At 38.1% G+C, this 26,928-nt stretch overlaps 1 protein-coding gene across 1 annotated transcript; it reads right to left on the bottom strand.

Moving 5' to 3' along the window:
* Nucleotides 1-434: 434 nt before the first annotated feature.
* Nucleotides 435-26,593, bottom strand: LOC100913294 (toll-like receptor 13). The gene is made up of 3 exons (XM_003774898.4): nt 26,138-26,593; nt 25,298-25,405; nt 435-5,820 (listed from the first exon to the last, which is right to left on the bottom strand). The coding sequence occupies exon 3, from the start codon at nt 5,731-5,733 to the stop codon at nt 2,884-2,886; it is 2,850 nt and encodes a 949-aa protein (XP_003774946.1). The 5' UTR covers nt 5,734-5,820; nt 25,298-25,405; nt 26,138-26,593; the 3' UTR covers nt 435-2,883.
* Between the last annotated feature and the right edge of the window lie 335 nt (nt 26,594-26,928).

The raw sequence follows: 26,928 nt of genomic DNA, 5'->3' as shown, positions 1-26,928 counted from the left end.
ATCACCATTATGCATACAAACTAAACTATCAGTTCAATTCAGTTTGATAAGTATTTATTGTGCACTTACTATATGACAAGTACTGGGGCCAAAAATACAGCAAATGAAGCAATCCCTGCCCTCAAGTTTAGAATTGACATGTGTGTTCCTTCGCACATATGCCCCCCCTTCCATGCATTTTCCCTAGGAATGTCTGATCTTCTCACTTGTGGTGAATGAATAGAAAAAATGTGCCCCAGGTTTATAGGTGAAATGATCTGTTTCCTTGCCCCCGTGCCCTGTGGGGGCACACCATCATTATTTTATAGTACTATGTACCACAATCCATATGTATTTTTCTCTTTTGTTTTTTTTTTGTTTTTTTTTTTTGCTGAGGCAATTGGGGTTAAATGACTTGCCCAATGTTACACAGCTAGGAAGTGTTAAGTATCTGAGGTCAAATTGGAACTCAGGTCCTCCTGACTTCAAGGCTGGTGCTCTTTCCACTGTGCCACCTAGCTGCCCCAATCCATATTTCTTCATAGAAGTGCAGCATTCATCCAAGGAGTACTGTTTGATCAGCTGGATTGAGCATAGAAAAATGTACTATTTCCCAAATGGAACTGGAAATTCTGAATGTGGGTCAAAGAATTTATTGCCCTGGTTGGTATTCCCACAAGTGAATACTAGCTTTGTCGACCTGATTTCATCAAACACATATGTAGATTTTATATGTGTAGCACCCCTCAGCAGGATTATTGCCATAGAGAAATAAAGTATTCTTTTACTTAATGAATTCTCTCTATGCATGTAGCTTCTGCCCATGAAAAAAAGTATCTGTTCAACTGACACTAATAAAGTGTCTTTCAGTGTTAAACACTGAAAACGATACAGAAATTAGATAAGAAAAAGTTCTTGTCCTCAAAGAGCTTGCAGCCTAGAATAAGACACAGACAATTCTAAAAACAGACAGTTTTCACTTTATGTAAGTGGACCATTCCCCAGACTTCTATGTAAAGCAATTTTTCTGTAAGGTGAATTTGCTCCTACTCACCCACTTTGCTTAGTCTATATAACAAAGATATGCGCAAAATAATACCTTTATGCAAATCATGCACTAAAATATAGCCACATTTAATGCTGTCCCGTGATTATAAACATTATTATGAAAAAAAAGTAAAGTTAATGATAAAGCATGTACAGTAAAGTAAACATAGGTGTGTGATAAGGGGCTCCTTCCCTGCCCATTGCAGCTAGCCTTTATCAATGATGAAGCTATTGACAGTGCCTCTCTTTCCCCCTCCTCGTATATCTGATGATAGCAAACAATATTATCTTCGACTAGTGTTACAAATTTAAATTTTTAAAAAATTGTTTGGATTTCTCTTTTCAATATCTGGAAAAAAATTCACTCAATGACAAAATGCTTTTGCCAACTGTTTTGTCATGAACCTTTATGGTTTGACCTCAGGTTCTGAAGCTTCCCTTTCTTATTCTGCAATCTTTGTGGCTAACAACTCAATCAGAATCTCATTCCACAGTTCTCCACATCATTCTCATCCACTTCTAGCTCCATTTTCAATGCTAATTTTACAATCTTGTTATTCACTTCTTTGAATATTTCCACTTTGTCAGATCCATGAATTTCAAGTATAATTATGCCTTTCAGAATCATTTTTTTGGGGGGGACAAGGGAGTGAGGCAATTAGGATTAAGTGACTTGCCCAGGGTCACACAGTTAGTTTAAATGTCAAGTGCCTGAGGTCAGATTTGATCTTTCAAAGTTCATGACATAGTCAAATTTATGAATTTATGTAAAGTGAGAATTGGCTGTATATATTACAGGATAAGCACAGAGAGACAAGATGGCATAGGACGACAGAGGGCTAGGCATGGAGTCAAGAAAACTTTGGTTCAAGTCCTGTCTCTGATACTTACTGTGTGACTTTGGGCACATCATTTAAGTTTTCTGTCCCCAAGCACCTCTCTAATATGATAAATGACAAAGGAGTTGTTAATCTTCACCTAGTAGAGGGGAGAGGAAGTGTCCACATTGGAAGGCCTCTAGACCAGTGATGTCATAGATTTCATGGATCAAAAGGATGTATTCATCTGTGTATATACAATAGCACTGTGGGGGGAAAAGTATTACATGAGGCCTGGTGGGGGAATTTAGAAGATTAAGACAAGTGGCACAAAGGAATCATGAAGGCTGCTTGAAGGAAATGGCAGCTGAGTTACTGCATAAAATGATGGAATTTAGAAGGCACCTTAAAGGTCATTTACTCCAACCCATTATTCTATAATCAAGGGAAACTAAGTTCTGACGTAGCTTCTTTTAGAATTCTTTTTCACTACTATCACAAGGAAGAACAGAAAGAAGCAGGCTTTCTTTGGGGTCTAAACATCTTATCCACAATCATAGAAACATCAGACTCAGAATGACTTCCTCTCCATAGGTAGATCAATTATGACACTCCAGAATATCGTCCCCCCCAACACACACACACACACACACACACACACACAATGTACCTTTCTTATACACATACACATAAACTTATCCTATGAGAACTATATCCATCAGCTTCTTTAATGATGATGATAGCATTTACAGAACAGGTTTGCAAATGCTTTACATATGTTATCTCATTTTGTCCTCAAAAATAAGGTAGCTGCTATTATCTCCATTTGTAGATACTGAAACTAAAGTTTAAAGAGATTAAGTGACTTTCTCAGGGTCACACTGCTAGTAGGTGTCATTTAAAGTCAGGTCTGCCTGATTCCAAGTTTAGCACTCTCTCTACTATGCCAGCCACCTAGTTGTGTTATATCTGGAGCCAAAGGATAAGTAGCTTTAGGAGGTCTCATGCTGGTATTGAACAGTGTCACCACCCAAGAGTTTCAGTCTTCCAGTGGTTCAGTCAAAATCAGCTGTTCATTTTCCTCCCTAATGTTTCTGTTGCCTACTGCATTTCTAATGCGGGCCCAGAACAGAGGCCTCTCCTGAGGATTCTCAGGCCAGGTAATAAATGTTTGCTTTTTCACGAGTTTCCGGAGTCGATGGTAGCTGGATAGTCGGTAGTTGGGGATCTCCTCCAGGAAAATCAAGATGATCACATCCTGGTAGTCATAGAACATCCTGAGACTAGCCAGTTGCACTTCCAGTCTGCACCACTCACTTCGGAGATAGTCATTGCTGACAATACAGAGAGTCTTTCGACTGGTGTTAATGGCATTCTGAATATTCTCAAAGATGTCCATTCCTGGTTCAAAGTCCCGATGGTGCAGGCAGAGCTTAAAAGTAGGCTGGCCACCCATTTCGAGGGCAGGTGCAAGCTCCTTATAAACCCATTGCTCATCAGCGGCATTGAAGGAGACAAAGGCGTCATAGATGAACTCCCTTTCTGTCCGATGCCACTTGGCCAGGTACAAGGATTTAAACATATAGATCCCATATCGTATGGATGAGATCATGTTGGTACCGAACCAAGAGAAGATCATAGTTGCAAGCACCAGGCTGAAAGAGCAGAAGAAGTAAATTTTACCTGTGTCAAAATTGCATATGGCAGTATCAAAACCCACTAGCAGGCTCTGTGTATTTGGCTGTTGACAATGAAAGCTCCCCAGGTAGGGGATGTGAACACTTGGAGTACTGATGGACCAGTTCTTGAACCACTCATTATCACAGATGCACTCAAGCTTATTCCCATAGACATCAAAGTATGTCAGGGACTTGAGGTTCTGCAATAGATTTTGATGAATAATTTTCAGGTTATTGAACCTCAAGGAAAAGACTCGAAGGTGTTCCAAACCAAAAAACATCTCAGGAACTAATGAATCCAAGTTGTTATTCTCTAGTCGCAATATTTTCAGTTGTTTGAGCTTTTGGAATAAGGAGGTATTTAAATAGAGACCCCGATCTCCAGCCTTTGTCCCTGAGATATCCAACCTGGTGAGATTAAGCAGTTGGTCCAACTGGAGGTGATCTAGAAATACCTTGGAGTTCTTTCCCAGTAGTAGTTCCTGCAAACTACCCAGTCCTTGGAAGAAGTTGATTGGGACAACCTGAATCCCATTTATTTGTCCTTCTAGGTTGAGGTATTTGAGAGATGGGAGATCCTTAAAGGGAGGATATTGGAGGCTCTTGGTAGTTTCATAAGTTATCTTATTAAAACTAAGGTCTAAAATCTCTAGTCCTTCCAGTCCCAGAAACACACCAGGATGAAAATCAGACAGGATGTTGTATGCCAGATCAAGTTTGTGTAGTTTGGTGAGGCCAGAGAAGGCCTTTTTCTCTATAGTGGTCAGGCGGTTCTGGGAGAGGGTCAGAACCTGAAGCTTCTTCAGAAATAAAAAAGTGTTCCCTTTCAGAGTTCGAATATTGTTCTCCTGAAGGTTTAGGTTCTCAAGACTCAAAAATTGACTAAAAGAGTATTTATCAATTGCCACTATCCAGCACCCAGCCAAGTTAAGCTCTTTCAGTGTATGTAAATTATAGAAGGACAGGTTGTTGAGCTTCGTGATGGGGTTTCTGGAAAGAGAGAGAGACTGCAAACGTTTGAGAGGAGCAAATGCAAAATCTGGAAAGGTTTCGAGCCTATTTCTACTGAGGTCCAAAGCTGTCAAATTCTGGAGGGAATTCCAAGTCTTGTTGCTGATCAGGGAAAGCATGCAGCTGTTCAGATTCAGCCATTCAAGACTGGGCATGCCATTGAACTCACCATCACAGAGATGAACCAAATCTTTATTGTTGCTCAGGTCAAGGGACAAAAGCATAGTACAGTTGGTGAGGCGTTTGATGTCCTCTGAGTTAATTCGATTTTTCTTTAAAAATAACGTCTTTATCTCTGGCAAGTTTTGCAGGAGGTGACATACTGTGTTCAAGTTGGGCGATGGATTAATATCACTGAGGTCCAGCTCCATCAGATTCTGCATATGTTTGGCCTGAAGCTTTTCCACGGTCATCTGTGTCCCACTCAAATTCAAACTCGTCACCTGGGGTAGAGACTCCAGATGCACATTTTGGATAGCATTCTGGGAGACATCCAAGGTAGTTAGATTAGGAAGTGACAGAGTGGAAAAATCCAAGTCTACCAGATTGTTGCTCATCAAGATCAGCTTAGTGAGGGAAACCAGGGTTGTTGGACTACAATTCAGGAAAGCAATAACGTTGTTCGTGAGATCAAGAATTTCCAGGCGTGGGAGATGCTGGACAGCTGCCAGGATGTTGGAAAAATTAGTTATTGCATTACGAGACAAGCTTAAGTACTGTAAATTGACAAGTGGGACAAAGGCATTTTCATGGATCCAGGTAATTTGATTGTGGCTCAGGAGCAAAGTTTTCAGACTGGATAGGCCCTCAAAAGAAGAGTTAATATTCTTAAGTTTATTTTCTACCAGATTCAAAAGGGTCAAATTTTTAAGCCCCTGGAAGGCTCCTGGACCAATGTCCCAGATAAAGTTCCACTCCAGTCTAAGATCTATAAGATTAGACAGATTAGCAAAGCTTCCAGAAGGCACAGTTTTGATTTGGTTGTGTGTAAGGTTGAGGTGAGTGATATATCTAGGGAGATCACGAATGCCTTCCTTCAAGCTGGTGATGTTCTTCCGGACACAGATCACATGGTGAAAGTCAAACTCATACTGGGTGCAGTGACGGAATCCATACATCTTGACCAGTGACAGCAGAGAAAACTCAGCAATTATGAACCAAAGCCATTTCAATGTCACACCTTTGGTTTCAGGGTTCATCTTGTTGACCGTAGACCCAATAGGCTCAGTAAGAAAAGGTCCCTTCACATGTACGATGCTTCAGACTTCATTCCAGCTTTGGTTTCTCTGCAAAAAGAAGAGAAATACTGGAGAGCATTTTCTCCTCCTAATAAACAGTTGGAAGTCACTTGTGGGGAAGTAGAAGCCTTTGTACTTCAATCCTTCTTTCTATTCCAAACCTATTTCTAATGAAACCTCTGTGGATTACTTCCTCAGTGACCAGTTTGGGTTTTTCCCCCCTAGAATCAGGATTGGTCCTACATATAGGCAGAATAGGCAGTTAGTTGTCTATTTGGTGACTCTGGGACAGCTAACCTGCTCTACATCCATTTTTTTTTTTTTTTTAATTTAATAGCCTTTTATTTACAGGTTATATGTATGGGTAACTTTACAGCATTAACAACTGCCAAACCTCTTGTTTCAATTTTTCCCCTCTTTCCCCCATCCCCTCCCCCAGATGGCAGGATGACCAGTAGATGTTAAATTAGCTTGTGAAGGAAATCAAAAATGCAGGTGGGCATAAATATAGGGATTGGGAATTCAATGTAATGGTTTTTAGTCATCTCCCAGAGTTCTTTCTCTGGGCTCTACATCCATTTTCCCCACTGTCTAGGTTAATGCCTGAAATATTTGATGGGAAGTTCATTTTGTATGAGGCTTTCATTTTGCCTGCAACAACGAAGAGGGAAAGAACACTGGGCTGGGGAGCAAGAGACTTGATTGGTTCTGGTCTTGGCTCTGCTACTGATTAGCTTGGTAACATTGCGTATGTTACTCTCTGACAATCACTTTAAGAGCTAAGGTCCCATCTAGATAAAGGATTCCATATATTTCTGTTTAATGTCAATGTGATGGTTTCAAAGATGTCTTTTTGCTTTAAATCTAAAATCTGATAAACTCTGTGAGGTAATGAGCCTCAAGAGAAATTAAGAACTCAGTGTGATCAGTTCACTCATAGAATAAATAGTTCTCAGAAATGGAAAGGACCTCAGAAGTTATCTAAAGTCACATATACCTAACCAATCCTTCCTTCTATAATCTCTTCAATAAGTAGTATTTCAGTCTTTATATAAATCCCTCTGGGGTAGAGAAACCCACTACTTCCCTACCTACTCCTTTCTACTATGGAAGCATTTTTTTTTTTTTTTTTTTTATGGAAGCATATTAAAAAAAAAAAACTTTAAAAAAAAATCAACCAAAATTACTAATAAAGGATCTTTTCTCCAACATAAAACCTTTTCCAGAATTTTCTCTTTAGGAAGAGATAGAGCAAATGCTAAGGCCTTTCTCAGAGAAACAGATTAAGGATGAGTTTAAAAGAAACTAAAATCATGTGACATAAGATCATCACACATACCCCTTCACACATAGTAAGTGAACTGACTTCTATGACTCATTCACCCAAGGGCAATATCTTATCTGATTTTGCATACATAAGTTAAGAAGATACTGATCACTGGGAAGAAACCCTTTCCAACCCTTGAGGTAAGTGATCCAGGAAGGAATTAGATAGTAACTGTTGTGGAATGTTAATCCCAAACTGTATTTCAACACCATGATCACTTCCTTGTTCAAGTTGCCTATAAATGTTTTAGCAAATCATCCTGGGGATAGAGACTCATGTCCAAGGGCATAGGGGAGACTATGTCCATTTGGATGTCTATCTCAGGGTTAAAAATCCTTAGGTATTGGATTTATGACAAATTACATTTTTCCTCAACTTATCTGTGCCTACAGTATTAATCTTTTTTTTTCCAACAATTAACTAGTGCCATTTACTCAGATCCTGATCCTAAAACAAGCCAGCATTGGGGCCAGAACCACTTCTCGTTGAAAGACAACTTTCTCGTTGATAGCCAACTCAATGGGAAGTGTTTTTCAGAGCAGTCAGCCCTGGGCTCCTAATGAAAGATTGAGTGTGTCAGACATACAGCGAGAGGCATTTGTGCATGACTGTTCATATCTCTATTTCCACCTCTGATGTTATATGTGACAAGCTTTCTTTATCTTCTCAGTAGCATGAGGCAGCAGATCTGGACAGCAGATCTCCCAGGACTTAGTGGCCTGAGCTTATGAGCAGATGGGAATTCCATGAACTTGACACGAGTGAACTTTGCAATCACTCTGAAACTGTGTTCCCTTTTGATCTGTAAAATTAACACTCTGAAACTGTGTTCCCTTTTGTTCTTGGAGTCTCGGGCCCTTCTGGGAAGGCATATCTCCCCAGACAAGTTAAGTGGCATCATCCGACTGGGCCATTTCTAGGGCAAGCCGGATCTCTATTCAAACTCAGGCTGAGGAAGCCTTCAAAGCAATTTCATTTGGAAGATCCTGGTCTGATCAGCTCAGGCTGCCACAGCACCCCTACCAAGAACTGCTCATAAAATAGGCTTCCTTTTACTCATTTCTTTGCAGAAGGTCCAAAGCGGCTTGCTCTGCCTCTGGCGTAGTGGCCAGGACCCTGCCCACTGAGAAGATATTCCCTTCTTAGTGCCAGCCTCCATTTCCCTAACAGGACTCTGCCACTGAGGAAATCAGCCTCTTAGCAAAACTGGCTTCCTATCCAACAATAAACTTCCATTTTTGTCATTAATATTTCAGGTTTGTGAATTCTTTCATGCAGGACCTGCGACAACCAAAAGGGGATTTCCACAATTCTCTGCACTGCCACTAACCTCATCAAACTGAGTGCCTCTCTGTCCAGGGGCCTCTAACTGTCTAAAAGTGAAAGTTTGGTGTTTTATTCATTTTTACATGGCAGCTTGTTTGTGTTTCAAGATATAGAAGCCTAAGGAGTGATTGATTTTAAAATCAGCAGATCCTTCACGATAAAGAGTTATGTGCCACAAGAACACAAGGCTCACCCTTAGGAGTGTTTGACCTCAAAAGATCCTTTTGGTCATTTTGAAGTGATCAAAACTGGTCAATGGTCCCTTCTGACCAAGTGGCTAATACAAAGATCAGCAGATGCTCAGGGATGCACTCTATGCACAGAAAAAAAGACCAGGTTTCCTATTAGAGGAGAGGAAACTCCTATTGGTCTCGAGTTCCTTTTGGTCAGTGAACTGGGAGGACAGAGCCTCCACTGTGCAGGACAGGTCAGTACTGTTATGTCCAACTTGGAAAAAGTTAGAGGAAGCTGAGACAAAAGAATGTTTCTGTCTAGGAAAAGCTGGCATTTCTATCGCCCCCATTAGAGAAATGAAACATATAAAAGCTTAGACAAAATGAATTACATAAGGTTTTCAAAAAGGATCCTTGAATCTAAATGAAGAATATACTCAACACATTTCGAGGGGTATGATGAATATTGCTAGCAACAGGTATGTCTGTATCTATTCTTTGCATTTGTATTGATATATGTTTGGCAAAAAGGTGCTTAGGCCTTAAAAAGTTTTAAAAGTTTCGTTTTCAGTGATTTCAAAAGCAGGCAAAGGAAAAATAACCATTTTCTGACAAAAGCCTGAAGTTTCTTCAGCTAAGCCTTACCTAGTTACTGCTTAAGAACCATCTTAAAGGTATTATCTTTTTTTAACAGTATTTTTTCCAATTACATTTGAAAATGGTTTTCAATATTCATTTTTTATAAAATGTTGAATTCCAAATTTTTTCTCTCTCCCTCCTTCTAATTTTCCCTCCCAATATGGCAAGCAATCCAATATGGGTTATCCGTCACGTAAACATATTTCTACATTGGTCATGTTATGAAAAAAAAAAATAGAACAAAAGGAAAAAGTCATGAAAAACAAAAAACCAAAAAAGTGAAAATAATATGTTTCTTATCTGCATTCAGTCTCCATAGCTCTTTCTCTGGATATGAATAGCATTTTCCATCATGAGTCTTTTGGAATTGTCTTGGATCATCATATTGCTGAGAAGAGCTAAGTCAGTCATAGTTGATTATCGCACAAAATTGCTGTTGCTGTGTGCAATGTTCTCCTGGTTCTGCTCATTTCACTCAGCATCAGCTCATGTAAGTCTTTCCAGGTTTTTCTGAAATTTGCCTGCTCATCATCTCTTACAGCACAATAGTATTCCATTACGCTTATATTAAGTACTATTACGTTAAGTCTTCTCTCCAACTTGGAAAGAAGGAAGCTTATTAAAGTCAGACTTTCCTCAGAAAAAGGCCATGTAAAATGTTTTGAGGGGAAAAAATGAAAAATTTCATTTTAAGAATTTAGTTTACCTATCAATTATGAGCTTCTGAATATGATTGAATTTAATTACTTAGCAAATTAGAAACAAAGTCATCTAAAAGGAATTAAAATAGGTCATGCATTTGCAAGTTATTATGAAAGAAAGAAATCAACTGGAAGTTATATTATGTTGTGAGGGAAAAGAAAGAAATAATGCATTTATATAGCACCTCCTGTGTGCCAGGCATTATGCTAAGCACGTTTTTAAAAATTACAATTATCTTACGGAGTCTCACAATGACTCTGTAAAATAGGTGTTATTATTATCCCCATTTTATAGTTGAAGAAATTGAGGCAGACAGAGATTAAGTGACTTGCCCAGGCTTACACAATTAGGAAATATCTAAGGTTAGATTTGAATTCAGATCTTCCCAACACCAGGACCAGAGTTCTACTCACCATGCCACCTAGATTTAAAAATCTAGGATGAATGGGATTTTCAAAAATAGAGCAGGGGGATTCCAGAGGACACAGTGGAATAGGTGAGAGAAGAAGTGGGGGAAAAGCTCTTCCCTTCACCAGATGGCAACTAATTTGGAGGGAGATGGGAGAAGAAGGTAGGAGTTTGCTACCCTTCATAGCATGGGGAAAAAAAGTGATTGAGATCCTCATTCTTTAGGGTCCCACAATGATATAACAGGAGGTCACTTCCTAACCTTCTCCAAGCCACGTTGCTCTGTTCCTTCCCTTCCTTCTTTTCACCTTTAATTTTTTGGGGGGTTTTGTGTTTCCTTCCCTTAAATAATATGAGCTCCACTACTGGGCTTATATCCCAAAGAAATACTAAAGAAGGGAAAGGGACTTGTATGTGCCAAAATGTTTGTGGCAGTCCTGTTTGTAGTGGCTAGAAACTGGAAACCGAATGGATGGCCATCAATTGGAGAATGGTTGGGTAAATTGTGGTATATGAATGTTATGGAATATTATTGTTCTGTAAGAAATGACCAGCAGGATGAATACAGAGAGGCTTGTAGAGACTTACAAGAACCGATGCTGAGTGAAACGAGCAGAACCAGGAGATCATTATATACTTCAACAACGATACTGTATGAGGATGTATTCTGATGGAAATGGATTTCTTCGACAAAGAGATCTAACTCAGTTCCATTTGATCAATGATGGACAGAAGCAGCTACACCCAAAGAAAGAACACTGGGAAATGAGTGTGAACTGTTTGCATTTTTGTCTTTCTTCCCAGGTTATTTTTACTTTCTGAATCCAATTCTCCCTGAGCAACAAGAGAACTGTTCGGTTCTGCACACATAGATTGTATCTAGGATATACTGTGCCATATTTAACATGTATAGGACAGCTTGCCATCTAGGGGAGGGGGTGGAGGGAGGGAGGGGAAAAATCGGAACAGAAGTGAGTGCAAGGAATAATGTAAAAAATTACCCAGGCATATGTACTGTCAATAAAAAGTTATAATTTTAAAAAATAGTATAAGCTTTTTGTAGGCAGTGGGTAGAAGCAGCGAGAGTTCTGTAAAAGGGTCTAGATCAGTAATAGATGGTATTTGGATGTCCCAGGTTGGACTGAACTCATATTTGAAACCAGACTGTTCCGGAGGAACATTCCTAAGGGCAAAAATCAGACCTACCCACATGATGCCATGTACATAGAACAAGTATTTGGCTCGCCATCTCTGAGGGCAGAGGCTCTCTAATGCCTTTGGTACCCTGAGGCTTGGGACTGCTAACGGATTTGTTCAGGATTATAAATGGAGATGGCTTTCTTTCAATGAAGGCCCTCTGTGTATCTAATTCCAAGAAGCTTAAGAATTCTCATGGATGAATTCATTTCAACCCAATCAGTTATTTTCCATCTTAGCCACTGATTACATTTTGGTGGTTTCTCCTGTGTCTCCATATGCTACTAGTCATTACTGTTTGCTCTTATTTCTTGAGTTTGAGCCCAGGGCCTTTCTCTTCCTTCAATGGAACAAAGATGAATTGGATTGATCCACTTGAATCAGCCTGGTTTGTTGGGGACCAATGTATCAAAATTCTTTGACTGCTGTGGGGCCTAAACCTAAAGAACCTCCTTTATTTGTGAGTTAGTGTTCAGGATGTTTCTACCTCAGAAACCAAAAAGACCATACGCTCATAGTCAGGATTGTAAGGTCATCTATTCTAAGTCCCTCATTTTACAGAGGAGGAAACTGGGGACCAAAAGGGAAGTGACTTGCCTAGGGTCATTCAGTTGTAATGGGTTACTGGCCAATAGGAATCTAGTCCTTTGGGAGTGAACAAAAATCTACTCTATCTGGTGCCAAATCATATGAATGTTTGGGGATCCTAATTGGGTGAGCATGTAAAATAGATGGCCTTATCCTCCACTTCAGACATGCACAGGTATCCTATGAGAGTTTATCATTTACTTGCTGTGTCACCAAGAAAAGTATACTATTTTTCACTTTCTATATTTTTTCCCCTTTGGGTCTGTGTCTTCTTTCACAACATGACTAATATGGTAATGTTTTGCATGACTGAACATGTATAATCTTTTTTTTCTTTTTAATTTTTTATTATAGCTTTTTATTTACAAGATATATGCATGGGTAATTTTTCAGCAATGACCTTTGCAAAACCTTCTGTTCCAACTTTTCCCCTCCTTCCCCCCACCCCCACCCCTAGGTGGCAGGTACTCCAATACATATTGAATAGAACATGTATAATCTTTTATCAAATTGCTTATTGCCTCAGGGAAGATGAGAAAAAATTTGGAACTCAAAATTTTTAAATGAATGTTTAAAATTGTCTTTATATGTAACTGGGGAAAAATAAAATATTATTTAAAAAAGAAAAGGAGAAACCTTTTTATTTTACGAAGTTTTTCCCCTCACTAGGGTGAAAGAAAAGGTTTTTAAAAAAAATTTTCTTTAAAATCTCTCTATGTACTTCAGTAAAAAGGAAAAAGAAAAGCCGAATTTTGTAAGTTTTTTCTAAGACCTAAAAAGAACAGGGAAGAAGACTTTGCTAAAGTGTGTTTAGAGCATGAGAAATCTTTACCGACTTTAAAAGTGCATATTAAAGGGCAGAACCAAATTGTCAAATTAGGTTAAAAGAAATTGATGTTGCCACCAAATTAAGCCTACCTTTTGTAGGTTGTAGGTAAAATTGTGAATACATTATTACAACTAGTAAATAGAATTGATCTTAGGCTGACAACAGGATCACAGTCACAGGACTGTCACAAGTTGTAAACTTCATAGAAGAGACGTGTAAGCCCTCGACTTCTTTTTTTTTTTTAATTAAAAAAAATTTTAAGACCTTGACTTCTAAATCTCCTAAAGAAACTTAGAAGAAATTCAGGCCTGATTTAAAGTTGTGTCACATCTTGTCATATGTTCTGTGTGTGTGTGTGTGTTTTGTGAGTGATAGAATTAAATTTAGAATTAGTGGGTTCCTCCCTTCAAATAGGAAAGTACCTCATACAATTAGAAAAATCTTTATGAAATCTAAAAAAGAACACGGATCAAAAGGCTTTATCCCTGATACATGGGAAATCTGTGCTATCTTATCTGTGCTTTGTGCTAATCCCTGCTGACAGGTGCTTGAAAGCATTTGTTTGGTTCTGTTTTTTCCTTTGAATAATTCAACCAAAGGAGAAAGACTGTAAAAGGTAAAATGTTAAAAATAAAAGTATTCAGAAAGGATAAGCCTTTTTTTCCCTATATTTCCAATACTGGTCACATTGGAAGTTGTATAGATGACAGAAGATGACAGATTTTAAAAAGTAATAAAATAAAATAGACTAAATGTATTGATCTCTACTGGAAATTTTAAAATTATGATTCAAAAGTTTTTATGAAGTATTTTGATATGTTTTTGAGGTACCAGCAAACTTTGTAGTTTAATGAAAACAAAAATTGACAAATCAGTCACTCCATAAAAGGAACTTTAAAATGAGTTTGATTTTACGGCTGTAGTTGAAGTATTAAAATAAAAAAATAAAAAATAAAAAAACCCTTGAGAAAACACTATAATTAGAATAAATTAGAAGTTAGAATAAAACTTTTGTGAGTTTAATACCACAACTCAGAATTTTAAAAAAGAAACATTTGCGAAGCCCAAGAAATTTCAGTCTCTGAGTCTGAAGTTTCTGGGTGTCATTCTGTGAAAGTAATTTTAACTTTAGTGTAGGTTAGAGGTATATTTGAAAACTACCTAAAGTTGAGACAAATTTATTGTAGGAAGGAAGTAAAAGTTTTTTTATTAGAAGGCAGAACAGGAACATTTTAGACCACCTTCAGATTCCAAAAGAATAGCAGCAAATTGAGATGAAATTTATTTATCCTTTTGTCGCTTACTGTTTTTAAACAGCCAACCTGAAGACTCCAAGCGAGTCCTGTTATCCACCCCTACATTGGGACTTCCAGACTGAAGGTGAATCCAAAAGTGCTCCCAAAAAGAGAAAAGCTTGTTTTGAAATCAGAAGCAACTGAAGGTAAGTGGAATTTAATGCTATCACATAGATTAAATCAACTCTTCAGGTAAATTAGAAACACAGTAAAACTTGCATTGAAATCAGTGGAAGTTAAAATTGTATTTTGATAACACTATTATAAGTGAGGTTTTAATAAGTTGGGGTATGAATTATTGAAAATAGGAATTATTTCATGGTGCCTCTTGCTTCATTGTTAAACATAAAGCATAAGCACATCGATAATATTGGCTCCTGAAATTTGAAATCTTAATGACCTTCATGAAAGTTTATATCTTTAAATTATTACTATTAGTAATAATATAACTATATTTCTATTAGGTGAATCCAAAGTTAAATTAGTATGATGATGATTTCTGTTCATTTAAAATCACTGGAGAATTAAATAATCTAATAACCTACAGTACTGGAAAATATCAAAAACTTTGTAAAAAGAAGAGACAAGTAGGAATAAAGATTATTTACAATCAACAGCACCAAAATGGAAACTGTTTTTACACAATGCTATTAAACTATATATAAAGGAAGGCAACTTAAATGTGGAGAAAACTATAATATTTCATTTAAAGTATATAATAAAGTACAATAATAATAACTTGCTGTAGTGAGAGAAGTTGCTTTAAGATACCTTTAAGATATCAATATTTGTGCCATTCCCGTGCCATCGTTGAGCCCTAGTCATGAAACAGGGGGATGAATATTTTTCCAGCATAAAAAAGGTTAACTCTGAGAAGCAGCTGACTTCCCTTCCAAGGTCATTAATGAAGAACTAGGAGGGACTTAAACTTCCTACTTGTGTTCAACAATTTGTATTTGGGTTTAATTGACTGGCACTTATTAAAGACAAACAAAAAGAACTATAGGCCTTAAAGAAATTTGAAGGAACCATGCATTTGTAAGTCCTAAGGGGTAAAAAAAGGCAACCCTATTGAAATTAATTGGTTTTGTGTAATAAAAATTTGTTGTGAAGTATAAAGAGAAATTCAGTGGAGTAAAGATTAAGTCTGTATGACTGGGAAATAAAGACTAGAGGAAATAAGCAAGCAGGAAAAAAAAATAAGAAGAGTACTGCATAAGACAACAATAAAGGTCTAGTTTTGAAGAATTTTTATAAAATGAAAGAAAATTTGACAGTTTAAGCAAGCAGGGATGAGAGAAGACTGGGTGAAGAGTTTAAGGAAAGTTAAGAGTCTTCTGCACTGACAATGTAAATGAAGGGCTTGAAAGAAAAGGGGTTGAAGTTTGGAAAAGGAGATTTAAGAAATGGTTTTGATCCCACTAAAGAAAAGGCAGATTAGGGGAATTGTTTTGAGAAATACCTTAAGGTACAATGATAGGGTTAAACTAGAAAAATAAAAAGAATTGATTTGGCTCTCTGGGTGATTGAAAGAAATAAGGAAACAGTTATATAAGGACTGGGGGCATCACCATAAATTTTGTGAATATAAGCCAACTAAAAATGATGGATCCTTGTGAAAAATGAGGCTTAGTTACTGCCACTAGTAATTATAAATCAAAAACTGATTGGGTTGAAAATTTTGTGTGGAAGCTACACAGTAATTGTATATTAGAAGATCTAATCAGTCTTTGTATGTACAAGAGGATAAAAAGGATAATAGCACATATCTCCCAGGGTTATTGGAGGAATTAAATGATTCTAAAGGGCTTAGCATAATGATCATTGTATAAATGTTGACTATTGCTATTGGATTTTGGATTAAGTGACTTGTCAAAGATAATAACATGGATGATTTTTCTAAGAAAGCTTTATCTAAACTAATAAAATATTCTCTAAAGTTCCACTTGTATTGTGGAATTTGGAAGAATGTTACATATGATTAAAAATGTGAGTTCTCTTTTATTAGGAACATATGCTTTTAAACATATACTACTATGTAAAATTTTTCTAAAAACAATTGTCAAGTTCTGTTAGATCACTTTCCTATTGAATTATTAAAGTAACTGTTATAATTCTGAAAAACTGTAATAATGAAGTGTCTTTCGCCTTAAATTCTTATGATTTGATAAGAGGATTGAGGTATTCTCCAACTAGAGTTATGATCTAAATTTCTAAGTGCTTGTGTAAAGTTATTTTGAATAGAACTAAATTGATGTCATTTGGCGAAAGTTGAGCATCTTATGAACTGAACTGCTAAATTAAGGTAGCAAGATTGCTTTTTAGAAAACCAGTAAATATTCAGTGGGCTATATTTTCCTCAAAATTATTCTCCTAAAGGGAAAGATTTTAGTCTTACTATTTACAACTGCTTTCTTATTTACTTACTTTCTTATTTACTGCTGTAAGTTAACCAGTAATTCAAGTATTAACTGAGAAATCAGAAACTAAACATTCTACTAGGAAACAGGCTTCTCGAATTCTTTACAGTAATCTTTAAGAACTAGAAAAATCCCTGGCATGTGGTAAACACTACATAAATGAACTAGCATCACCTCTTTAATTAACTGTAATTCCTCCATACTGGATAACCCTATAACTCTAGATGACATATGCACAGGTGGGGAATTTTGCCTCCAACAACTATACTGAATATCTAGAAACTGTTAATGAATGCCGTATGAATTTGAACCAATACTGTTCACGATTGATTATATCCTGCCCTAACATATGACTAATGAAGTTTTGCTATTTGAGGCAGAATCTTAGGGAACTTTAATTTGATATACTTCTAAATTTTGACTTCGAGCTTAAGTATCTGAGCTCTCATAAGGCCACTAGCCCATCATTTAAGAAAAATATCAGGAGCGCAATAGGAGTGGTATCTATGAACTCTAAGTAACCTTAGGAAAACTAAAAATAGGGACCCTTTTGACTCAATTTCCCATCCAAGATATTTTCCAACCTGGTTTAATTCTGAGGCTGGCTGTGCATACAGTTGGCTGTCTATGATTCATACCTGAAATCAAACAAGAACTAATAAACAGCATTAATACTGCTATGTCCCTCTTTTTCTCCTCACAACAAATTCCATTCATAAGGACAAGTGTACAAGGATGTCTCATTTTTTCGTTGTTATAAACATAAGAGAAATTCCCTATTGGTGACTTTTGACTGAATAATATATGCCAGTATAGTACTATTACAGTGAGGAATCAGTTTAAATTATCATTTGAATTACAAATAATAGAGACCACGAGACCGTACAATTTATTGTACAATTTTAAAAACTAAAGTTTTTAGGAGATCATACTATACTTTCATTATGTTAATATGATAATAATATCCTCACAAAGGGGGAATTAGCAAAAGATGTGACTTAGTGAGGGATGTGGCACAATTTTCAAAATTAGATTGAGAATTTTACATGTGAAACTGCATTGATAACTGTGAAAAAATTTTCTATTTGAAGCATTGATATGATAATTTTAAGAGACACACTCTGTCAATTCAGGCCTTCATGATGTAACAAATTCTCTGAAGTCTCAGATGAGTTGTGTTCTTAATTTGAAGTTCTTCTTAAAACTCTATTTCATACTGAGTTTGTCTTAAACCTTTCTTTATACCCTTAGAACCTGAGAAACAGATCTGGAAGGAATAGATACTTCCTAAGAACATAGCTTGTTCCAGAAAGATTTGTTAATGAAAATGGGGCAAATTGCTCTGACTCTGAAGTCACACTCAGACCTATTAGGGAGACTTGTTGTTAAGAGCAAAGACCACTTGAAGGAGTCTGACTGACTCTCTGCTCAAGTGAACTATAAGGAAATTATTTCCTTAAAGATCAAAGAGAGAAGTGAAAAGGAATTCACTTCAAATCAGTTAGTCCGATTACTTTGATTTTCATTTGATTTCTTTAGAAAAGGCTAGCTCTAATAGCTAAGCCAACTAACAAAGATACTCTCTTGGGTCTAGGTTACCTGTAGATTTAGTGAATAGATAGATGGATAGGACATTGTCATTTAGTAGCAGATAACTGAAAGGAATTTTTGTAGGAATTTCTTTTGTAGAAATTCTTTATAGGAATAAAATAATCATAGAATTATAACTCATTTTAAAGGTTAAGTTTTCTTCCTGGAAGCTGAAGAAAGGGGGGTTCACTCCTAGCTTACTGATTCCAAGTTCCCTTTTTTCCTTGAACTAATTGTTAAGTATAATTTAAATAATATATTTTTTCTAAAGTTAAGATTCCCTTTCTGGCAACTGGAAGATGGAGATTGATTGCTAGTTTAATTAACTACAACTCCCTCTTTCCAGTTTTAGGGAACAAGGTAACAAAAAAATGAAGCTCCTCTTTCCCAATCTTAAGTTCCCCTTTTCCTGACAGCTTTAGGGCAGAGTTTCCTTTGGCATTTCACTTTGATGAACAGGCTAATAAGACACAGGCTCTAATCCAAAAGAATGTCAGATTTAATAAGTGCCTTACCCCTAACAACTCTCCCTTCTTCCCCACCTACTTCACCCTCAAAATGCTGTCAACGGTATTAATTAGGTTAGGAAAGTAGGGGAGGAATAAAATAGTCAGATGATCTGCCTCGTCCAACTGAATTACGCTCAAAACAAGTTTCCTAAGATTGCTGTAATTTTTAATTGCTCTTTTCTGTTATAAATATAAATTCTGTAAATCACAACTTGGTTAGTAATAACTGAGGGATTAGTCAACCTAAAGGTAATCTGTTGACCTCTGCTGCTGTTAAATCATTATTTGGAAGCTCTGTACCTCAGAATTACTTTTTAGGTCAGATAATTAATTTTAACATTTGGAAGAGTAAGTTCAGAGACTTGCTACACAAGTATGTAGCAGAAGACAGATTCAAACCTAGATTCTCAGACTCCAAATTCAACTTTTTTTCCCAAGAGTTCCTGTTAAAAAAAAAAAAAAAAGCAGGACTTCAATATGAAAATGAAAAAAGAATCTAAAGAATCAGAGGGAAAATTCTGCCACGTCAGGAGATTGACAAAAGAATATCACAGAGAAATAAAAGGAAGGAGGACCAGGGAACACTAGGATCTAAGAAATTTATGAGGAGCAGCTAAACACTTTGAGGAAGAAGTAACTGTTCTCCAAGGAACCCAAAGAGCAAAAGCATTGTATAAAGTACATGGCATTCTACAACCATAGCCCCTCATCTCTCTCCCAAGAGAAGTGAAATACATTGCTTCCTAGCTGTGCTCTGGGCTTCACTGTGAAATTAATATTATACTATTATATTAATAACGTATTATTAATTTTTGCTCCCCCTATTTTTCTTACGTCTGTTAAGGCTCAACTCCCCAAAAGTTCAGTCAGTCTCTGAAGGGCATGGCTGAGTGATGAAATTCCTCCTAGCCTCCAAGTCACACGCTCTTTAAGTTGGGTATCCAACTGAGAAACAATTTCTGTTTAGAGTATAAACTGAATTCCGTTTGGGAGAGCCTTTGCCTGGGGGAGGAACTCCTGTCTTTTATCCCCTTCATTAGAGTTTGGGGCAACCCAGTTCATGAAGGAGAAAACTAGCTGGAGAGGTCAGGATGGAAATGACTTTCCCCTGTCCAGGTTGCTGGAGGCTGCTGCATCTCATGATCAAGCTACTTTCTCAGCAGGAGGAGCTGAAGACTTTTAGTCCATCTCCTCATTAAATGTCCCCCCATCAAAGTTGAGTTTCAATTGTCAGGGGAGTTCCCTTTCCGAAGATACACATCTAATTTAAGGCATTTCAGAATCTCTCTCCTCATTTTTGGTTACCAAAAGAAACCACTGACTATCAATTTATGATTACAGGCTAGCCTAATTAATTGATTATTAATTTCCTGGAAACCCCGTCTCTTGAAGGTTTTAATTTGTCACAATTGGTTTACCCAGATCTTAACATTTAATAAAGTTTCTCATGTTATTTTCGAGGGGGAAAAATGGAGAGAGATGAGCTAGACAACAATACAATTAGCCGTATTTGGAGAGAGTTGAATTGAATGACCCCAGGGATGTGAGCTTAACCAGTGCTATCTGACATTCATCATGGACTTAAATAAAGGTTAGATGGTATACTTATTCGATTTGGAGATGAGACAAAGCCTGAAGTAATAGCAAAACCAGAGTCAGGGTGCAAATAACTCTTGACAGACTAGGAGGATACTGGGCTAAATCTAGTAAGATGAAATTTAATAAAAAAAAAAAAAAGTGGAAAGTCAGACTCTGAAAAATCAGTCTCACTAAATGTAATATGGAGGAGACTTAGCTAGATAGATAGCAATTAATCTGAAAAAGAATGGAGGGGGTATTAGCTGCCTGAATTCATCATTTGAATTTATAGTATGCCATGCTGGCTAAGAAAGCTAATATAATCTTAGGTGGAATTGAGGGGCACAGTTTCCTAAATGAGCAGCGTAAGAATCTTAGTCAGACCAAATCCCACAGGATCGTGGATTTACAAGTAAAAGGACTTTATCTAGTCTAGCTTCCTTATTTTATTATGTAAGTGCTTAATTTTTTTGGTGGGGGTGTGGTGGGTATGGACCTATTTGCTAGTCTGATAAAGTTATGGACCCCTTCTCAGAATAAGGCTTTGTTTTTGTTTTTTATAAATTCATAATTGAAGTAAATATTCAGTTTTAGTTTCAAGTTTGTGATAATACATCTGGAATTTGTTCCCATTCAGATTCACAGATTCCCTGAAATCCTCTCATGGACTCCCAGTTTAAGAATTCATCTTGTAGATGCTACATTTATTGCCTAACCCTGGAACCCAGTCTCCTTGCTGCTATATCCCCTTTAAATTCACTTCTTAGAATCCCTGACCATGTTCAAGGCTTAAGCTCATGTGCTATGTTCTTTTACCAGCTTTTTCTGGTCTCCTTGGTTGTTAGTACTTTCTTCCTCCTCAAGTACTCAGAAATACTTAACTGTTTCTATGTTGCATCAATCCAACAGAACTTAAGCTGCTTGAGGGCAGGAACTGTAATCATTTTGTCTTTTTAGCCCCATACCTAGCATGATGACTTGCTTTTCCCAGGCTTAGATAAGCAAAGAATGAGCTGTATTTACTGAACAAACTCAAAGACTTTCTAATGTTGCTTATAACATCATCTACTGCTGCCGTGCTTGTTATATTCAAAGATACACCATAAGCTTCAAGGCTGCAAAGGCTTTGATTCAGTTATCTAACATGGAACAGCAGGTCTAGCCAAGAAAAGATAAATAGGAAGAGGAGAAGGACCTCACAGGGTCCCTCTTGTGAGGCTCAAATGAGATCCCTTATGTAAAATGGTTTGTAACCCAGTGCCACTTGTTATTATTAGTGCTATTTTAAAAGCTAACACAAAAAAACCCTTAAGAAGGATAATTACTTGGAAGTAGGAAGCATTTGAAAGTTGATATTTTACAAATATTATTTCATTTATTCCTCACTACAACCCTGAGTCATAGATGCTATTACTATTTCCATTCTGTAGATGGGGGAACTGAGGCAAACTGAGTTGAGTTTCAAAGATATTGGGTTCCCCAATACTGGGGAGGTCTTCAAACAAAGTTTAGATGACCATGTATTGGTCAAAAGGTTGAGGGGATTCTTCTTCAGGTATTGGTTAGACTACATGACCTTTGAAGCATTCTGGGATTCGGGGAGATCCTCTTGGCCTTGGCTTGGGGAGTCAATCTTATGTCACGTTTAATGGTAAAAATAAATAAATAGAAATATGCATTTCTGTAAGGCCAAGAAGGAGAACTGAAAGCAGTAGCACCAGAACATTTACTGTTATGAAGCAACGAGGAAGATGTCCTGTAAGTCTCCAAGAGACAGGACAAAAATAACCAGTTTAGGCAAGATGTAGTTTCATGAGATTAGTTCTACTATGGAATCCTAGTCACTAAGGAACTACTCAGAGGTATTGGGACATAGTTCTCCCTACTAACGTACTGCTGCTGGGCCCAACAGCTGAAGGAGGAACAGATGTGCCCACTAAGGAGTGTTTCCAAAGGTCATGGGATCTGGCAGAAGAGAGCTAAAACTCCAAACAGACTGTCCCTTGCTTCACCTGAGTACTTGGTGGGCCTTCTTGTGCTATGGTTTCATCCAACCTGGGTTTATAGAGACTTGAGGGGGGAATGAGCATTGTCATCAAATACTTGAAGGATTATCCTAGAAGAAAAGGATTTCATTTGCTCTACTTGGTCTTAGAACCCAGAACTAAAAATAATAAGGGGAAGTTGCAGAGAAGTCGATTTCTGCTCCATGGAAAGGGGTACAAGTGAGAATAGAAAGATCAAGTTAAAAAATAAGTAGACTGCAGCATATTACTAATGATGATTTGCATCCATAAAATAACATAAAAACATCAGGGGCCCATATGGCCAGAAAAGGAGTTGGAATAGTCATATAATAAGAACAAGGGCTAACAAATGGCAAATTGGAGAAGTCAAAAAGGAGAAAACTAGCCCGAGAGGTCAGGCTGGAAATGGCTTTCCCCTGCCTGGGTTGCTGGAAGCTGCTACATCTCATGATCAAGCCACTTTCTCAGCAGGAGGAGCTGAAGACTTTTTGTCCATCTCCTCATTAAATGTCCCCCCATCAAAGTTGAGTTTCAGTTGTCAGGGGAGTTCCCTTTCAGAGGATACACATCTAATTTAAGGCTGCAGTTCTTCTCTAGAGGATTTATGGGAAGATAGATGAAAATAGCACAGAAGAAGGTCAGGTGTGCTTGGGACCTTCAATGGGAGAGGAAGTACCCACATCAGTGGCATCATGGAGTCACCAAAATACTGAAAGGTAAAGGAAAGGTGTCCTAATGTGGCACAGGCTGCTTCGGGAACCAAGTTCCCCATAGTATCTGCAAGAGAAGGGCATGTGACCTCCAGCCATGTCACAGAGGGAATTTCTGCTTAGGTTCAAGTTGGACTTGGTGACCTCTCCGGTCCCTTCCAGTTCTGAGCTTTAGTTATCTACCAGCTGGCCCCCTGGAGACTTCTTAATTCCTGCTCTACTCTACCAAATGAAGTCTTGGCAGCCCGATTTTGGTGAGTGTTTATAGGACAATATAGCTGGTAGGGGTTTCAAAGCATCCTCTGGTCCAGGCCTTTGCCTCCAAGCAGAGGAACATCTAATCATATGAGAGAAAAAAAATCTCTACATGGAAGGCCAGTCCACAGTCCTCTTTGAGGAGCCTGTCTGTGTATTTGGAGACCCTGATCATTTTATTCTCTTGATCTTCCATCCTGCAGATGTGTTAAATTGGATCTTGTTCTGGTCCCCCGACCACCCCCTCTCCTTCTGATCAGTAGAATGAGTTTATAAGAGCAGCAAGATGACTAAGGGGAGGGAGGAACAAAATTTATAAAGTGTGTCCATAGCTACCCAAAAAATCACATCCTGATACTGGGTGCTGAGTCAGGGGAAGCCATCTAGACTTTGCAGTCACATGTAAATCTCAGACAAGTTCCAGAAGACCAGCAGAACCCCGAGTGTTCCTGATAACTTTGAGATGATATGAATTACATCTATTCTCCTAAAATGAGCCTCCTCCCAGTCATCTTCCATCTCCATCTGGGTCCATGCCACCAAGTACCCCATCTCAACTCCATGGCTAGGAGTGATTCTCAGCGCCTCCTCCTGCCCCACCTCTTCCTCATACCTCCTGACTTCATCTCCTACTCTATCTCCAAACATCCACTGCTTCTGTTCCCCCTTTCACTGCTTGTCTGTGTACTGTCTGTGCCTGTTTGCCCTTGGCCTTCTGTAGTCTATTAAAGTGTGATTATAGCCTCACTTTCCACTGCCAGCATTGTCTTTTCTTGAGAGTACCCAAAGAACTGGGTCCCTGCCCCATTTCATATATTAGATCAAGTCAAGGTGTGAGATAGTGCTTGGGCTCACCTGTTTGTGACCTTGAGGCTAACTCACTTAACTTTTGTCCATTTCAGTTTCTTCATCTGTAAGATGGGGATAATAACATTATCTTCCTCTCAGGGTCGATATGAGAAGCAAATGAGGTATATATATAAAGCACTTAGCACAGTGTCTAGCACACAGCAGCTGCTTATTAAATGCTTGTTTCTTCCTTTCCTGCAATTTATGACATTTGGTCCTCTGTGGGAGTGCAGAAAAACTGGCTTACACTCTCACATGATTCTCCACATACCAAGATTTGAGGGTTGGGGAAAAAGTGATCAGATAAAAGGCCAAAACTGAAGACTCTGAAGGACAGCAGAAATGATCTAGAAAGAAGCATCCTGAGAAGAGAGGTACCAAGTAATTCTAAACAGAAGATAAACTACAGGGAAGGACAGGAGCCATAGCTATATAACCTCAGGTGCCTATCTACCAAAGCACAGAGTATTTATAAATAAAGAGAATTCATTGTTACCAAAAGGTAAGACTACATTAAGCATCTTGATCATGTGGCTTGTTAGTATGGGTGCTGAAGCAAGTACCCAGAGACCTCCCGGGTCCTCCTTCAGTGTTCTTTTCACTACATCATGCTGATCAAAACAAAGTAGATCTGGCCAGGTTTATCAAATACTTGAGAAGCTTTTAGAATAGAGAAATACAAAACTTCCCAGGCACAAATGCAAGTATCAAAAAGTACCTGTGACATTTGTTCTTTTAATAAGGCAACAGGGTTGCAAAACTGATATTATATAGCAATTGCAATAATAGTTTCCTGAAGTTTGCCTTGAGCATGAGATACTGTTTATTCAGCAAGGGTTGGGGCATGAGGAACCGGCATAAGGGTATAAGGCAGGGGCAGGCCATGCAAATGGCAGGGCACCCACCATAGGACAGCATTGTGGCTGCAGATTTTCCCTAGTGAGTTACAGGAAGAAAAATCTTTTGGACTGTCTAGCCTCTAGGAAATGTCACTTAAAATGATCCCATAGAGATTGGTGAGAGAATTGGGCATAAGGGGATGTGGTTTGTGTCTTCACCACACAAGGCTGTAAGGCATTTAAAGATTAGGACCAATTACTTACCTGTAAGGGATTTGGGGGCCATATTCTTGATGTTCTTCTTTCTGAGGTGGATAATCCCTTGAAGATGAGGAAGCTCTTCCTCGAGAAGTTCAGTCAGCTCTTTGGACTCTGAGTGCACATGAAGAGAGACAAGGAGAACCAAAAGAAAAGTGGTCCTTCTCCTTTATTACTCCTAGCTTGCCTTTTGTGGGAAGTGAGGAAATTCTCCTCAGTCACAGTGCAAAACACCGGGGATTTATGATGAATTATTTTTGACCTTCTAACTTGAAATCCTGAAACATGAATGGTTCAACCCAGAGTACCCCCAAAATATTCACCAGGATTGGCAAGCCTATCCCTCTCGTCTCCACCAAGAATTTGCCTCGTCAACCCTCCCCACCAATCATCTTCAATTTCTATATCCACTGGCTCCTTCTCTATTGCCTACATAAATATATCCAGATCTCCCCAATCTTAAAAACAAAACAAAACAAAAAACCCAACCCTTTCACTTGACCCTGTTATTTCCTCAAGCTATCATCCTATATCTCACCTCACTTTCACTAACAAATTCTTACAAAAACCTCTTCAGGAGTTGCTTCTATTTCCTTACATCCTACTCACTTCTCAACCTCTTATAATCTGACTTTTGACTCTAATGCTAAACTGAAATTGTTTAAAAGTGGCCAATAATCACTTAATTACTAAATCCAAGGGCTTTTTTTGTCCTTATCTTTACAGTTGTCTTGGATACTGTTTTGATCATTTCTTCCCTCTAATAGACTCTCTTTTTCTTGGTTTTCGTGACACTTCTCTGTTCTAGTTTTCCTTTTGCCCATTTGATTACCCTGCCCTACTCACCTTTGCTGAACTGATGCAGGATCCAGGTCTTGTTTCCTATCCATGGATTTACCAAAGTTCTGTCCTAGTTCCTCTACTTACTCACACTCACTCACACTCACACACACACACACACACACTCTCTCTCTCTCTCTCTCTCTCTCTCTCTCTCGTTCTCTCGATCTTCTCTGCCTTCATGGATTCAATTACCATCATTACGCCGAGAACTCCAAATCTCCATATTGAGCTCTTTTCTCTTCCCAGAGTTCTAGTTACTATCTTCTACCTCCTGTTGGGCATTTCCATCTGTATGTCTCACAAGCAACTACAACTCAAGAGAACTAAAAACAGAACTAAAAAAATCTCATGATCTTTCCCTTGAAACCCAGCCCTATTTCAAATTTCCTTATTTTTTTAAAGGCACCACCACCCTTTTTGTCACTCATATTTTTGATCTTGGAGTCCAACATCAAATCTTCACTCTCCCTCACATTCCATATCCAATTAAGTGCCGGGTCTTGTCAGCCCTACAAGCCCAACAACTATTACTGTTGAGGGTACCGTCTCCTTCCCAGTGCCCCAAGTTCACAATCTAGGTGCCATCCTCAAGTGCTCACTCTCACTCCCAACACCCAGTATGTTGATTTTTAATTTTGTGAAGTGTGTCTCTCACACGCACCCCCTTCTCTTCTCTGACAATGGCAACCACCATGATGCAGGCTCTTATCACCCCAGGCTTAGACTACTGCAACAGCCTATTTGATTTTTGAAGTTGTACTTCTAGTGTGTAGCACAGTTCCCAGTAAAATATA

The sequence above is a fragment of the Sarcophilus harrisii genome, chromosome X, assembly GCF_902635505.1.
Source record: "Sarcophilus harrisii chromosome X, mSarHar1.11, whole genome shotgun sequence".
Taxonomy (NCBI): domain Eukaryota; kingdom Metazoa; phylum Chordata; class Mammalia; order Dasyuromorphia; family Dasyuridae; genus Sarcophilus; species Sarcophilus harrisii.
This window is presented reverse-complemented; position numbering and strand designations above follow the sequence as displayed.

Excerpts from the sequence above, each read along its gene's own strand:
- LOC100913294 (XM_003774898.4), bottom strand. The coding sequence starts at position 5,733 with ATGAACCCTGAAACCAAAGGTGTGACATTGAAATGGCTTTGGTTCATA.